This window comes from Salvelinus namaycush, chromosome 3, assembly GCF_016432855.1.
Source record: "Salvelinus namaycush isolate Seneca chromosome 3, SaNama_1.0, whole genome shotgun sequence".
NCBI classification, from domain to species: Eukaryota; Metazoa; Chordata; class Actinopteri; order Salmoniformes; family Salmonidae; genus Salvelinus; species Salvelinus namaycush.
The window spans coordinates 7,501-26,191 of record NC_052309.1 but is presented as its reverse complement, the minus strand read 5'-3'; the positions used below and the strand labels follow the sequence as shown (position 1 = coordinate 26,191).

Below are 18,691 nucleotides of genomic sequence, written 5' to 3'. Positions count from 1 at the left end.
GATACTACACTACTACCGATACTACACTACTACTGATACTACACTACTACTGATACTACACTACTACTGATACTACACTACTACGGATACTACACTACTACTGATACTACACTACTACTGATGCAACACTAATACTGATGCTACACTACTACTGATACTACACTACTACTGATACTACACTACTACTGATACTACACTACTACTGATACTACACTACTACTGATGCTACACTACTACTGATACTACACTACTACTGATAATACACTACTACTGATACTACACTACTACTGATACTACACTACTACTGATGCTACAGTAATACTGATACCACTGATATAACACTAATACTGATACTACTGATGCTACACTACTACTGATGCTACACTACTACTGATACTACACTACGACTGATACTACACTACGACTGATACTACACTACTACTGATACTACACTACTACTGATACTGCACTACTACTGATGCTACACTACTACTGATACTACACTACTACTGATACTATACTACTACTGATACTACACTACTACTGATGCTACACTACTACTGATGCTACACTACTACTGATACTACACTACTACTGATACTACACTACTACTGATACTACACTACTACTGATACTACACTACTACTGATACTACACTACTACTGATACTACACTAATACTGATACTACTGATACTACACTACTAATGATACTATACTACTACTGATACTACACTACTACTGATACTACACTACTGCTGATGCTACACTTCTACTGATACTACTCTACTAATGATACTACTCTACTACTGATTCTACACTACTACTGATACTACACTACTACTGATACTATACTACTACTGATACTACACTACTACTGATACTACACTAATACTGATACTACTGATACTACACTACTACTGATACTACACTACTGCTGATGCTACACTACTACTGATACTACACTACTACTGATACTGCACTACTACTGATACTGCACTACTACTGATACTACACTACTACTGATGCTACACTACTACTGATACTACACTATTACTGATACTGCACTACTACTGATGCTACACTACTACTGATACTACACTACTACTGATGCTACACTACTACTGATGCTACACTACTACTGATACTACACTACTACTGATACTACACTACTACTGATACTACACTACTACTGATACTACACTACTACTGATACTACACTACTACTGATACTACACTACTACTGATGCTACACTACTACTGATACTACACTACTACTGATACTGTACTACTACTGATACTACACTACTACTGATACTATACTACTACTGATACTATACTACTACTGATACTATACTACTACTGATACTACACTACTACCGATACTACACTAATACTGATACTACTGATACTACACTACTACTGATACTATACTACTACTGATACTACACTACTACTGATACTACACTAATACTGATACTACTGATACTACACTACTACTGATACTACACTACTGCTGATGCTACACTACTACTGATACTACACTACTACTGATACTACTCTACTACGGATGCTACACTACTACTGATACTACACTACTACTGATACTACACTACTACTGATACTACACTACCACTGATACTACACTACTACTGATACTATACTACTACTGATACTACACTACTACTGATACTATACTACTACTGATACTATACTACTACTGATACTACAATACTACCGATACTACACTAATACTGATACTACTGATACTACACTACTACTGATACTATACTACTACTGATACTACACTACTACTGATACTACACTAATACTGATACTACACTACTACTGATACTACACTACTACTGATACTACACTACTACTGATACTGCACTACTACTGATACTACACTACTACTGATGCTACACTACTACTGATACTACACTACTACTGATACTGCACTACTACTGATACTGCACTACTACTGATACTACACTACTACTGATGCTACACTACTACTGACACTGCACTACTACTGATACTACACTACAACTGATACTACACTACTACTGATACTACACTACTACTGATGCTACACTACTACTGATACTACACTACTACTGATGCTACACTACTACTGATACTACACTACTACTGATACTACACTACTACTGATACTGCACTACTACTGATACTACACTACTACTGATGCTACACTACTACTATTGCTACACTACTACTGATACTACACTACTACTGATACTACACGTCTACTGATGCTACACCACTACTGATACTACACTACTACTGATACTACACTACTACTGATACTGCACTACTACTGATACTACACTACTACTGATACTACACTACTACTGATACTACACTACTACTGATACTACACTACTACTGATGCTACACTACTACTGATACTACACTACTACTGATACTGTACTACTACTGATACTACACTACTACTGATACTATACTACTACTGATACTATACTACTACTGATACTATACTACTACTGATACTACACTACTACCGATACTACACTAATACTGATACTACTGATACTACACTACTACTGATACTATACTACTACTGATACTACACTACTACTGATACTACACTAATACTGATACTACTGATACTACACTACTACTGATACTACACTACTGCTGATGCTACACTACTACTGATACTACACTACTACTGATACTACTCTACTACGGATGCTACACTACTACTGATACTACACTACTACTGATACTACACTACTACTGATACTACACTACCACTGATACTACACTAATACTGATACTATACTACTACTGATACTACACTACTACTGATACTATACTACTACTGATACTATACTACTACTGATACTACAATACTACCGATACTACACTAATACTGATACTACTGATACTACACTACTACTGATACTATACTACTACTGATACTACACTACTACTGATACTACACTAATACTGATACTACACTACTACTGATACTACACTACTACTGATACTACACTACTACTGATACTGCACTACTACTGATACTACACTACTACTGATGCTACACTACTACTGATACTACACTACTACTGATACTGCACTACTACTGATACTGCACTACTACTGATACTACACTACTACTGATGCTACACTACTACTGACACTGCACTACTACTGATACTACACTACAACTGATACTACACTACTACTGATACTACACTACTACTGATGCTACACTACTACTGATACTACACTACTACTGATGCTACACTACTACTGATACTACACTACTACTGATACTACACTACTACTGATACTGCACTACTACTGATACTACACTACTACTGATGCTACACTACTACTATTGCTACACTACTACTGATACTACACTACTACTGATACTACACGTCTACTGATGCTACACCACTACTGATACTACACTACTACTGATACTACACTACTACTGACACTACACTACTACTGATACTACACTACTACTGATGCTACACTACTACTGATACTACACTACTACTGATACGACACTACTACTGATACTACACTACTACTGATACTACACTACTAAACTACTACTGATGCTACACTTCTACTGATGCTACACTACTACACTGCTACTGATGCTACACTACTACTGATACTACACTACTACTGATACTGCACTACTACTGATACTACACTACTACTGATGCTACACTACTACTGATACTACACTACTACTGATACTACACAACTACTGATACTACACTACTAAACTACTACTGATGCTACACTACTACTGATACTACACTACTACTGATACTAAACTACTACTGATACTGCACTACTACTGATACTACACTACTACTGATACTACACTACTACTGATACTACACTACTACTGCGGCTGCTGCATGCGGACATCGCTTTGTTATACAACATGGCATTTGAATTTCAAAGGCTTTTCATGGGGATTGAGCTGCCTTCCGTCCAGATTTCTCCAAATCTCGTTTAATTTTAGAAATAGTATATTTTGTAATTGTGCTGCCAGGGCGGGGTCATCGTGGATTATGCTGCCAGGGCAGGGTCATCGTGGATTATGCTGGCAAGGGGCACAGTGTTGAGTGAGGCAAATACCATGCCCAGTTCTAAACAAACATTACCTGAGCACAAACCAGGGCCCATATTCACAAAGCCTCTCAGAGTACGAGTGCTGATCTGGGAACATGTTTGACTTTTAAATCATAATGAATAAGATGAGGGGCATTCCTGCTCTGAGATGGTTTATGAATTCGGGCCCTGAGCCATATACAGATTAGTAAATTGGTATACCGGCACTGTCAAAGGTTTTTATGGGAATTAGGTGCTTATCTGTATAAACACTGAAGATCCTGAGCCTTCCAAAAAGGAGAAAAAATATATTCTTTCTTCCCTAATACAGTATTTATACAATTGTATCCGTGTGATTATTCAACTCTAGTTAGATGTCCAGTCGTCTCTAACTACAATGTGATTCTATTACAGATACAGTAATGAGAGTTACCGACGTAGTGAAGTGTAGTAACCCTTTCTGTATGACCTATCATGTCATTTATATACAGCAATATCTGTGATCTGCACTAAAGGAGACTTCAGAGAAGAAGAAGCTGAGACGATAAAAGAATAGATGTTCTTTTCTGTGTTTCTATTCCTGGATGAAGGACTGAATGATGAGTACTGGTAGAGGCAGTCCTGAGTGACGGATGTCATGGCGGTGCTATAGAGTCTCGTGTGTGTGTGTGTGTGTGTGTGTGTGTGTGTGTGTGTGTGTGTGTGTGTGTGTGTGTGTGTGTGTGTGTGTGTGTGTGTGTGTGTGTGTGTGTGTGTGTGTGTGTGTGTGTGTGTGTGTGTGTGTTTAATGAGCACTCCAGGAGTATATGGACAGGACTGTATTGAGCGAGATGTGAACTTCTGACATGGGCTGTCAGCTAGAGAGAGCTGTAATAGAGACCTGGGGCTCCCTCTATTGGTCACATAGACACACAACAGGAGACAGGACACTTCTTTACCCATGAACCAGACGTGTGTGTGTGTGTGTGTGTGTGGGTGTGGGTGTGGGTGTGGGTGTGTGTGTGTGTGTGTGTTTAATGAGCACTCCAGGAGTGTATGGACAGGACTGTATTGAGTGAGATGTGAACACTGAGTGTACAAAACATTAAGGACACCTGCTCTTTCCATGACAGACTGACCAGGTGAATCCAGGTGAAAGCTATGATCCCTTATTGATGTCACTTGTTAAATCCACTTCAATCAGTGTAGATGAAGGGGAGGAGACAGGTTAAAGGAGGATTTTTAAGCCTTGAGACATGAACTGTGTATGTCTTGTGTCTTACCCATTCACCCTCTGAATGGGCGAGACACAAGATTTAAGTGCCTTTGAACGGGGTATTGCTGGATTGAATCCCCGAGCTGACAAGGTAAATATCTGTTGTTCTGCCCCTGAATAAGGCAGTTAACCCACTGTTCCCCGGTAGGTCGTCATTGTAAATAACAATTTGTTCTTAACTGATTTGCCTAGTTAAATAAAGGTTAAATAAAGGTTCCATTTTTTAAAGTAAAAATGGTATTAGGTTCCAGGGCACCAGTTTCTGTCAAGAACTGCAACACTGCTGGGTTTTTCATGCTCAACCGTTTCCCTTGTGTATCAACAATGGTCACCCACCCAAAGGACATCTGGCCAACTTGACACAACTGTGGGAAGCATTGGAGTCAACATGGACCAGCATCCCTGTGGAACACTTTCGACACCTTGTTGAATCCATGCCTCGACTCTCTGACTCTCTCTCTCTCTGACTCTCTAACTCTCTCTCTCTCTCTCGCTCGCTCTACACTACAGGGTCCTGTGACAGGTAGAGCTAAAGAGCATATAGCTTATAAATAACAATGTCTGCTAATATATTATATCTCCCCTTTATTAAATAATCCAGAACTTTCACTATGATCTCTGCTAATTGGCATGCCGACACTAACGTCAGGCAGCTGTCTGATGTATCCTCAGCCAACCTCAACTCCTGAATATTTCGATGTAGGAACCCTATAAATCTGTGCTCTGCTCGCATCAGCTTAGTCTGCATCTGAGTGATTACATTTGAATATGCAGAGTAGTATGTCTGAGAATGACTTGTGATTATCTCTTTCCTCGAGTTAAGTAGAATCCTAATATTCCACACAATCCTTCTCTGGGGTTTTCAAAGACAGCAATTTATCCATTTCTTTTCTCTTTGTTTATTTCACTCTCCATCGCTCATGAGTTGAAGATTGGACATTTTTAAGTGTCACAGCGTGTGTTTCAAGTGTGTTTCAGAGGCGTTCATAGGGTCGTATCCCAGGCATATCCTCACATCTTGTGAAGACATCTCTTCTCTCTGTGTCACATCTTGTGAAGATATCTCTTCTCTCTGTGTCACATCTTGTGAAGATATCTCTTCTCTCTGTGTCACATCTTGTGAAGATATCTCTTCTCTCTGTGTCACATCTTGTGAAGATATCTCTTCTCTCTGTGTCACATCTTGTGAAGATATCTCTTCTCTCTGTGTCACATCTTGTGAAGATATCTCTTCTCTCTGTGTCACATCTTGTGAAGATATCTCTTCTCTCTGTGTCACATCTTGTGAAGACATTTCTTCTCTCTGTGTCACATCTTGTGAAGATATCTCTTCTCTCTGTGTCACATCTTGTGAAGATATCTCTTCTCTCTGTGTCACATCTTGTGAAGACATCTCTTCTCTCTGTGTCACATCTTGTGAAGATATCTCTTCTCTCTGTGTCACATCTTGTGAAGACATCTCTTCTCTCTGTGTCACATCTTGTGAAGATATCTCTTCTCTCTGTGTCACATCTTGTGAAGATATCTCTTCTCTCTGTGTCACATCTTGTGAAGACATCTCTTCTCTCTGTGTCACATCTTGTGAAGATATCTCTTCTCTCTGTGTCACATCTTGTGAAGATATCTCTTCTCTCTGTGTCACATCTTGTGAAGATATCTCTTCTCTCTGTGTCACATCTTGTGAAGACATCTCTTCTCTCTGTGTCACATCTTGTGAAGATATCTCTTCTCTCTGTGTCACATCTTGTGAAGATATCTCTTCTCTCTGTGCTCTAGGTAGTCTCTTTGTACCGTATCATCTGGGTGGGTTGACAGTTTTTTGTTCTCTCTCTCTCTCTCTCTCTCTCTCTCTCTCTCTCTCTCTCTCGTGTGCGGCGAAGTAGCAGAGTCAAATGCAGGACACAGGTGTTTGAGCGAAACACAAAACGTTTACTCAAAAATCACAGCAAAATTCCACAAAGGGAATAATTACAAAACATCATAAGAAATAACAACAACCACTAACGTAACAAACAATCACGGACAAAACAGAAATGAAAGCCAGAGGGTTAAATAGGGAACATAATAGGGGAATTGAAACCAGGTGTGTAATTATGCAGACAAAACAAAACGAAACAGAAAAATGGATCGGTGGTGACTAGAAAGCCGGTGACGTCGACCGCCGAACACCACCCGAACAAGGAGAAGGGCCGACTTCGGCGGAAGTCGTGACACTGTCTCTGTCTCTCTCTCGCTCTCTCTCTCTCTCTCTCTCTCTCTCTCTCTCTCTCTCTCTCTCTCTCTCTCTCTCTCTCTCTCTCTCTCTCTCTCTCTCTATATGTAGCAGCCATAGCTTCTGTCTCTGGCACAGGATCACACACAAGGAGCAATGACACACACACACACACACACACACACACACACACACACACACACACACACACACACACACACAGACACACACACGGCTGTGTACCATGTCCATTATCAGCTCGTCTCTGCTTATCTTTGCATAATGTAGCAGTCGCCAGGCTCAGAGATGGAAAGGTTACCGTGGTGACGGCGCCGGTGTTTAAGGTTACCATGACACCCAGAGAGGCTGTGTGGTATTTACGAGGCTAGCCCAGAGCCATGGTGACTATATATATCTCTAATAGCTGGTTCCTATTTTAACCCACTTTTTGTTTCCCTCTGTATGTTGTTGTTTATTTCATTCAACAGTGTGCTTCAAATAGGGACACTTCAGGAGAACATTACCCGGTGGACTCACGCTGTTTCCATAGAGGACCCTTCAGTTCTGAACTGTAGACCTTGTCACCATGGTGAAGTTGGCCTGTTGGGTCTATATCTAGAAGACCCAGCCCTGACTGTCTCTATGAGTTGGTTGTCACGCAAACTGACAGCTGAGAAAGTACAGGGTTATACAACAAGACATGATGATGAAATGTCGTTTTTTGGGGGTGCCACTTCATTTTACAGTGGTTAACACGACCTGGATCCATAAGGAGTCTGACTAGTAAGAGTGCTGATCTAGGACCACGTCCAACCTGGTTCATGTCATCTTATACATTATGATTTCAAAATATAAACTGATCCTGATTGTCATGGTGAATATGTGCCCAGGACTTCAAACTACGGCTCTACCCGTGACTTGCTCACCTCATTTCTTTTCTCTTTGTTTATTTCACTCTCCATCGCTCATGAGTTGAAGATTGGACATTTTTAAGTGTCACAGCGTGTGTTTCAAGTGTGTTTCAGAGGCGTTCATAGGGTCGTATCCCAGGCATATCCTCACATCTTGTGAAGACATCTCTTCTCTCTGTGTCACATCTTGTGAAGATATCTCTTCTCTCTGTGTCACATCTTGTGAAGATATCTCTTCTCTCTGTGTCACATCTTGTGAAGATATCTCTTCTCTCTGTGTCACATCTTGTGAAGATATCTCTTCTCTCTGTGTCACATCTTGTGAAGATATCTCTTCTCTCTGTGTCACATCTTGTGAAGACATTTCTTCTCTCTGTGTCACATCTTGTGAAGATATCTCTTCTCTCTGTGTCACATCTTGTGAAGATATCTCTTCTCTCTGTGTCACATCTTGTGAAGACATCTCTTCTCTCTGTGTCACATCTTGTGAAGATATCTCTTCTCTCTGTGTCACATCTTGTGAAGACATCTCTTCTCTCTGTGTCACATCTTGTGAAGATATCTCTTCTCTCTGTGTCACATCTTGTGAAGATATCTCTTCTCTCTGTGTCACATCTTGTGAAGACATCTCTTCTCTCTGTGTCACATCTTGTGAAGATATCTCTTCTCTCTGTGTCACATCTTGTGAAGACATCTCTTCTCTCTGTGTCACATCTTGTGAAGATATCTCTTCTCTCTGTGTCACATCTTGTGAAGATATCTCTTCTCTCTGTGTCACATCTTGTGAAGACATCTCTTCTCTCTGTGTCACATCTTGTGAAGATATCTCTTCTCTCTGTGTCACATCTTGTGAAGATATCTCTTCTCTCTGTGCTCTAGGTAGTCTCTTTGTACCGTATCATCTGGGTGGGTTGACAGTTTTTTGTTCTCTCTCTCTCTCTCTCTCTCTCTCTCTCTCTCTCTCTCTCGTGTGCGGCGAAGTAGCAGAGTCAAATGCAGGACACAGGTGTTTGAGCGAAACACAAAACGTTTACTCAAAAATCACAGCAAAATTCCACAAAGGGAATAATTACAAAACATCATAAGAAATAACAACAACCACTAACGTAACAAACAATCACGGACAAAACAGAAATGAAAGCCAGAGGGTTAAATAGGGAACATAATAGGGGAATTGAAACCAGGTGTGTAATTATGCAGACAAAACAAAACGAAACAGAAAAATGGATCGGTGGTGACTAGAAAGCCGGTGACGTCGACCGCCGAACACCACCCGAACAAGGAGAAGGGCCGACTTCGGCGGAAGTCGTGACACTGTCTCTGTCTCTCTCTCGCTCTCTCTCTCTCTCTCTCTCTCTCTCTCTCTCTCTCTCTCTCTCTCTCTCTCTCTCTCTCTCTCTCTCTCTCTCTCTCTCTCTCTATATGTAGCAGCCATAGCTTCTGTCTCTGGCACAGGATCACACACAAGGAGCAATGACACACACACACACACACACACACACACACACACACACACACACACACACACACACACACACACACACAGACACACACACGGCTGTGTACCATGTCCATTATCAGCTCGTCTCTGCTTATCTTTGCATAATGTAGCAGTCGCCAGGCTCAGAGATGGAAAGGTTACCGTGGTGACGGCGCCGGTGTTTAAGGTTACCATGACACCCAGAGAGGCTGTGTGGTATTTACGAGGCTAGCCCAGAGCCATGGTGACTATATATATCTCTAATAGCTGGTTCCTATTTTAACCCACTTTTTGTTTCCCTCTGTATGTTGTTGTTTATTTCATTCAACAGTGTGCTTCAAATAGGGACACTTCAGGAGAACATTACCCGGTGGACTCACGCTGTTTCCATAGAGGACCCTTCAGTTCTGAACTGTAGACCTTGTCACCATGGTGAAGTTGGCCTGTTGGGTCTATATCTAGAAGACCCAGCCCTGACTGTCTCTATGAGTTGGTTGTCACGCAAACTGACAGCTGAGAAAGTACAGGGTTATACAACAAGACATGATGATGAAATGTCGTTTTTTGGGGGTGCCACTTCATTTTACAGTGGTTAACACGACCTGGATCCATAAGGAGTCTGACTAGTAAGAGTGCTGATCTAGGACCACGTCCAACCTGGTTCATGTCATCTTATACATTATGATTTCAAAATATAAACTGATCCTGATTGTCATGGTGAATATGTGCCCAGGACTTCAAACTACGGCTCTACCCGTGACTTGCTCACCTCAGAAGTAACAGCATTAATAGCTACAGCAAATCTCCTTGAAACTCCATAATTCAATATGTGATAAACATGAATGTTACTATCAACTCTGTTTCATACAAGTGACGCATTAAAGTGGGATTACCTTCCTCACCTTCCAGCTGCTTTTGTGCATGTTGAGAGAGAGAGAGAGAGAGAGAGAGAGAGAGAGAGAGAGAGAGAGAGAGAGAGAGAGAGAGAGAGAGAGAGAGAGAGAGAGAGAGAGAGAGAGAGAGAGAGAGAGAGAGAGAGAGAGAGAGAGAGAGATTTTATAAAAACCTTTATTTTATACTCAAGTGTTAACATAAATAATGACACACTGCCTTTTCAGAAATGAAACAACAAATGTAATTCCTAAACAAAATAAATAAAATAAAAATACAAAAGAACATATACATTCAACTTATTTCATCAACAAAAAATAATTTCCCCTCCTCTACAAAACAAAGCGCTCTTTCGTAGGCCCACTTCTCCTCAAACAATGGGAGATCTTTTACAGCTGAGAAGAACTCAAAATCCACTTTTATTCTTGCTTTCACTAATCCTTTAAAAACACATCTTACATCCTGCCCATATCCCGTTTCTATCTTATGTTTCCTACTCAGAAAAATTGACATCTTAGCTTGTCCCAAAATAAAATTTAACAGTTGACATTTTCTTTTCTGTTGCTTACTATATTGAAACCCCAAAATAAAAACAGTGTTATTGAAAATCTCCCCTACAGCTTTAAACAAAGATTCCAGCATTTCCAATAGAGGTTTTATCCTCTCACACTCCATAAAACAGTGAAAAATGGTTTCTCTTATATTACAAAAAGGACATCCATCTCTAACATCTGAGTTAATAACAGATACAAAAGCATTAACTGCAATGATGCCATGTAAAACCCTCCATTGCATATCACCAGTACCCTTTTGTAACGGTGGTTTGTACAGTGCTCTCCATGCTGGCTTTACCTTGTCATCAATTCCCAATTTTACCCTCCATGGAGTGTCTTTTCTATTTTTCAATTTATCTTTATTCAACACCTTGACACACCCCCTATACAAGTCCTTCCCATTCACCTCATCCAAACCCACCTCCTCCAACCCTCTCAAATCCAGCAATAACGCCTTTCTTTCTGACTCTGGGATATTTGGTGTAATCCCTAGTCTTGGAAATGAGACGTCTTCATCTTGTACCTTCTTCTTGTGGCTATTAAGCATACCCCACTCTTCCGCTGACAGAGCCTTCCTGCAGCTTCCCAGCAGTTGTCCGACAATCCTTTCCGACCTCACCCCCAAATGTTCAGCCACCCGTCTTCCATCCATTAAGGCGGGCCCAGCCATGGCCATTAACTGTTTTAAGGTGATGATTTTGCCCTTCACCAGAATCTTGGAGAAATGTGGAACAGCTGCAGTTGTACAATCCAGTCTTGCCCCATACACCAGAGGTTCCTCCAACAGCCAATGCACTGACTCCGCTGAAGTTCGTCTGGACACCTTCATTATGCTCCACACTCTGAGAAGACCTCTGTAAAACGGAGGTACTCCCTCCCTAGAAATCTGGCTACTATCAACCAGAAATAAAGCCTTCTTTAAACCTAATCCTCCAACCCTCTGTAATACAAGACCTGCCACCCCTCTCCACACCACATTTTCCGGTCCATAAAGCAACCTTTGAATAAACTGAAACCGGAAAGCAGCAGCCCTACTAGCAAGATGTACAAGACCTTGTCCCCCCTCCTCTTTTGACAAATACAAAACACTTTGTGGAACCCAGTGATATTTATCCCAAAAGAAATCCACAATAATTGCCTGTATCTTAGCTAGAAGGCCAGATGGTGGTTCTAAAACTGACAACCGATGCCATAGTGCAGAGGCAATCACATTGTTAACTATAATAGTTTGCCCCTTATATGACATACGAGATAGCAACCAACGCCATCTCCTCATCCTCCCTTCCACCATTTCAACCACCCCAATCCAATTTTTTTCCATAATCCCCTCATCTCCTAGGTACACTCCAAGATACTTAAAACCTCCCTTACACCATTCCAGCCCCCCTGGCAAAGCCATGATCCCTCCAGACCATTCTCCAATCTGTAAAGCACAACTCTTTTCCCAATTTACCTTTGCAGAGGATATTCCCCTAAAACGATCAACCATTAGACTCAAACTATCCACCTCCGCTTGATTTTTCACTAAAACAACTACATCATCAGCATAAGCTGAGAGACGAATAGGAGGAATATCCTCTGAAAGGTACACCCCTTCAATGCGACTTCTAATGCTATTTAGTAGTGGCTCTATAGCAATGGCATATAACATCCCTGATAAAGAACATCCCTGCCTAATACCTCTACACACTTTAAAAGGAGCACTCAAACCACCGTTAACTTTCAATACACTTTCAATGTCACCATATATCACCTTTATCATGGCAATAAAACCAGAGCTGAACCCAAACGCCTCAAACGTGTGCCATAAATATTGATGTTCAACTCGGTCAAATGCCTTTTCCTGATCAATTGAAATTAGACCAGCATCCAACCCAATAGCCCTAGAGACGTCCAAAAAATCACGAATCAGAGAAATGTTATCCCCTATCTGCCTGCCAGGAACACAGTAGGACTGGTCCGTATGTATGATTTGCCCCATCACCTCCCTCAGCCTGTTGGACAAAGCCTTGGACAGGATCTTATAATCAGTGCACAATAAAGCCACCGGCCTCCAGTTCTTCACCTCCCTAGGGTCACCCTTTTTGGGCAGTAGGGTGAGGACAGCCCTTCTGCAGCTTATTGGTAGTAACCCTCCGGTTAAACTATCATTAACTACTGCTAGCCAATCCTCTCCCAACATAGTCCAAAAAGACTTACAAAAGTCAACGGGAAGCCCATCAATGCCTGGTGCCCTTCCATTTTCCATGCCTTTTAATGCAGTGTATAACTCCTGCAAAGACAATGGTTGCTCAAGCTCAACCTGAGCTTCTGCAGCCACCTGTGGGAGCCCATCAAGGAACTGCTGTGTCACTGTTTTATCCTCTTTGTACTCACACTTGTAGAGCTCAGCATAGAACTCTACTGCCCTCTTTCTAATTTCACTAGGGCTAGTGAGCTCTTGTCCAACAGCTGATTTGAGGCAATGAATAATTTTTCTTTGTCCATTCTTTTTCTCTAAACCAAAGAAAAATTTGGATGAGGCATCCATTTCAGAGATTCCCTGAAACTTACTTCTCACCAATGCCCCCTGTGCTCTGATACCCAGCAGGTCTGCCAATGCAACTTTTTTCCTCTTGAGGGCCTGCGTATGGCCTTGATCTCCTGTGGTCTCAACCAACGTCATGAGTTCCACAATTTCAAACTCTAGGGCTTTCATTGATCTGGTGATATCCTTGGTGACATTCCTCGTGTATTGATTACAGAATTGTTGAATCTGGATTTTCCCTATATCCCACCACTGTTGAAGGGATACAAAACTGGCCTTTTGAGACCTCCACCTCTCCCAGAAAAAACTAAAACATTTCCTGAAGTGAGCATCACTCAATAAAGTTATATTAAAATGCCAGTATGCGCTTTTGGGTTTTACATCGTTAATGAACACCACCTCTGTTATTAAACAATGATCAGAAAATCCCACTGGGGTTATCACACTTGATTTACAGACCTGAGATTGATGCTCAAAACAATAAAACCTATCTAACCTGGCCATAGAGATGGTGTTCTCTCTCACATGCGCCCAGGTGTACTGCCTTGTGCCTCCATGTTGACTCCGCCAAATATCACACAGTTCATGTGTTACAATGAGGCGTTTTAAAAAAGTCCTTGAGGCTATATGAGGTTCTTGGTGATTTCTATCTAAATCGCTGACTGTGCAGTTAAAATCCCCAGCAATAAATAAATAATCTTCATTGTTACATTTCTCAATGGTATTTGATAATGTCTCTAAAAAACATACCCTCTCAACTGCCACCACTGGGGCATATACATTTATCAGACACATAGTGATGTTTTCATACCTTGCTCTAACTTTTAATAACCTCCCCTCAACTACCTCTTCCACCTCATATGACAACGGCAAAAACCCTTTTGAGAACAAGATAGCCACACCCCCACTTTTTGAGTTTTTATGACTACACACCACTGCCCCCCCCACTCTTGTTGCCACATAACTTCATTTTCCAAATTACTATGCGTTTCTTGTAGAAAATTTATGTCACTTCCCTTTCCCCTAATTAACTCATACACTATGGCTCTTTTTTTACCATCTCTTGCCCCATTTACGTTTAAAGAAGAAATCTTAAAACTGCTCATGAATGAAAAAAATATACAGAGGAAGATACAGACACCACATCTCTTTACAGAGTTAAAGCTGCAACTGAACTCTTTCATTTTCTTTAGAATTTACATCACTTATCACTCTCGTGACCACTTTCTTGAGTCTAGCAATTTCAGGGCTTGTCAAACCTCCCCCTGTAATTTTTGACATCAGAAACTTTGCTGATTCAATAAACAATTCACTTTCAGGGAAAAAATCAGTTATATTGTAATCCTGCATATATTTCTTCCCTTTTGTCAACTTCAGAAATTGACGTACCTTCTTAATCCCATACCTCCCTTCCACCCCATTTATCTCGCTATTTTGTTGTGACGCGTCAGATGACTCACTCTCGCTATCCTCTCCAGAAGAAAACTCCACCATCTCTACAACCTGTTCATCTTCAACTGATTTATCAATCTCTACCTTCCTCTTAGAATTAGACCCTTCACCACCCCTTAAATTCTTCCTCTTACTCCTCGGTACTTTGAAAACAGCTGCTTCCTTTTCCGTTATTTCAATCTCCTCTTTATCTCCAATTTCATTTTCCAGCACCACCTCAGCGACGGCAGTCGCAATCTCACCGACTGTTTCCCCTCCCTCTTTGTTCTGATCTACCACAATTGCCCCCGTATCCACACTGCCTTCCTCTCCTACTTTTCCAACCACATCTGCCCACCTTCTCCCTTCCCCTGCACCCTTAGCATGTTCATCCCTTCACGTTGATGCGTTAGCTGCACCATCACTAGAGCTACTACCGGGCTCTGCGCGCTCATTCTCGGGACAACTACGCACCAAATGCCCCTCTCTTCCACAACCAAAACATTTCATTGATTCAGTAGAAGCGTAGAAGACATAATCAAATCCATCAATCTTAAAACTGAACGCTAAATTCAGTTCATCAACGTCCTTTTTTAAGATCATATGCACTTGTCTCCTATGAGACACGACATGTTTCAGCAACGGAGATTTGCATCCAAAAAGAACCTTCTTTATTGTAGATACGATTTGACCATGACGAGATAACTCTCGCTCCAACACTTCATCTCTAACAAATGGTGGTACGTTAGACAATATAACTTTCTTCGCCGGATTCATAAGCGGAAATACCGGCGTCTGTGTCTCCCGCAACACAACACCCCTCTCAACCATCTTATTCACCTTTTCAATGGAATCTAAGAATATCACTACTGCGCTATTCATCCTTGAGGCTGATTTGATGCTATCATACCCAATGATAGCACCCACAGCCAAGCTACATTCTTCCACTGAACACCCAGCCGCAGCAGGAATCTTTACTCCATTCCGCCGACTAAGTTTTTCAAACTCCAAACTTCCACGAGTGGCCATTGCAACCAGCCCCACCCGCTGGTTGTGCCCTCGCGAAAAACCAACCTCAACGATCCCACCACCCCTATACGTGCTTAGTGATAATTAGACAAGATACCCTTAAAACAACTAAACTAATCAATATATATATATATACATACCAAAACCCAATAGAGTGAAAAGAATTCCAGTCGCTCTCACAATCACTCCTGCTTGACGACTCACTCCCAGCATGCACTCCGACGAGAGAGAGAGAGAGAGAGAGAGAGAGAGAGAGAGAGAGAGAGAGAGAGAGAGAGAGAGAGAGAGAGAGAGAGAGAGGGGGAGAGGGAGAGGGAGAGGGAGAGGGAGAGGGAGAACTGCTCTTTCTGTTCATGCTGACTAAAGCCTTGTGGTCATTGTTTATGTTCTATCATCCTCTCTCACTCACACCTGTCCTTTTAATAGACGTCTCTCCTTTCCTCTCCGCAAATGATGTTGTACACTTTGCTTTAATTATTTTTCTTTGTTAAGTGACTGGTCAAAAATAATTGTTACCAGGTTCACTCAAATTAACTTGAATTTAAAATCAAATTAACTTGAACTTGCTTTTCTGTCTCTCTCTGTCTCTCTCTCTCTTGCTCTCTCACATCAACTTCTGCCTTTTCTGTCTCTCACTCTCTCTCTCTCTGTCTCTCTCTCTCTCTGTCTCTCTCTCACATGAACTTCTGCCTTTTCTGTCTCTCACTCTCTCTCTCTCTCTGTCTCTGTCTCTCTCTCACATGAACTTCTGCCTTTTCTGTCTCTCTCTCTCTATCTCTCACTCTCTCTCTCTCTCTCTCTCTCTCTCTCTCTCTCTCTCTCTCTCTCTCTCTCTCTCTCTCTCTCTCTCTCTCTCTCTCTCTCTCTCTCTCTCTCTCCAGTGGGTGAAGCCAGAAACCTGATCCCCATGGACCCTAACGGCCTGTCTGACCCCTACGTGAAGCTCAAGCTCATCCCTGACCCCAAGAACGAGACCAAACAGAAGACCAGGACCATACGCTCCTCACTCAACCCCACCTGGAATGAGTCTTTCAGCTTGTGAGTGTATGGGTGTGTGTCTTTGAGTGCACCGTGTGTGTTCATGGCATGTGTGCCTGTGTGTTTACATTCCCACTCTGTGTCCCCCCAGTAAGCTGAAGGTAATGGATAAGGACCGTCGTCTGTCTATAGAGGTGTGGGACTGGGACCGCACCACCAGGAACGACTTCATGGGCTCAATGTCGTTCGGTGTGTCTGAACTCATCAAGTCCCCCGCCTGCGGCTGGTTAGTGATCCTTCACACACAGACAAGTGCCCAGGCACACACACACACACACACACACACACACACACACACACACACACACACACACACACACACACACACACACACACACACACACACACACACACACACACACACACACACACCTAGTGTTCTTGTTCATCCTTTACTCATATAGGTAGCTGGAAGTTTTCCAGTCGATCCAATGGCTGATACTATTTTATAGTATGAAATAGATACATACTGTTTTCAAATACAAAAACACACTCAGTGAAATACAGCCTGTTGGACAGTGCCAGCTCCATTCATTCATTCAGACAGACAAACAGACAGCATCCCTCTGGGCTCTAATGCATAGAGCAGTTGTTGGGATTTTTGTCCGGCTGCTGTGACAAGTCTGGATGGGCATACGTAAACACTCTCTTCTAATGTTAGCATACTTCCGTCAGTTAGCCTGATTCAACCCTGACTCACAGCTAAGTGCTCAGCGTGTCCTTAGCCTTGTTTGCTAGAAGCTGGGGAGAAGATCAAGGACTGGGAAGGAGACTAGTGCTTCCTGGAAAGACCTGGGCCCACTACTGCTTAATGCTTGGCATCGGCAGGCATCACTGTAGACGATGACTTTGGTGATGATGATGTGTGTGTTTGGCAGACATTTTAAAGAGGTGTCTCTGTGAGTGTATACAGATGGTCCCTGATGCTTAGTAATGAGGTGTGGTGTGTGTGTGTGTGTTCTGCCAGTGGGGAAATGTGCCAGAATGGGTACACATCAGAGCAGCCAACTGTAAACAGAGATATCCATTCTGCTGGCATTGCAGTATCGAGGCTAGACTTACTATAAACACATTATACATATCAATACAGAGCACTGCCAGCTGCAAAACCTCTACTGAGTATCACTGATGCTTAAATGTGTGGTTGGTCCTGGTCCAGTATAGTGAAGTCAACAAAGGTCATTTTTTAAATTGGTTAACCTGATTGATTGATTGATTGATTGACTGACTGACA

General features: G+C 41.8%; 1 protein-coding gene across 1 annotated transcript in view; it reads left to right on the top strand.

Moving 5' to 3' along the window:
• Positions 1 to 18,691, top strand: part of LOC120044739 (protein kinase C alpha type-like) — a gene marked incomplete at its 3' end in the record, with an annotated part of 64,270 nt that overhangs the window by 45,451 nt on the left and 128 nt on the right. Inside the window, exons 3-4 of the mRNA XM_038989418.1 lie at positions 17,301 to 17,457; positions 17,549 to 17,683. Of these exons, the coding sequence (XP_038845346.1) occupies positions 17,301 to 17,457; positions 17,549 to 17,683 (292 nt within the window). The remainder of the gene's footprint in view (positions 1 to 17,300; positions 17,458 to 17,548; positions 17,684 to 18,691) is intronic.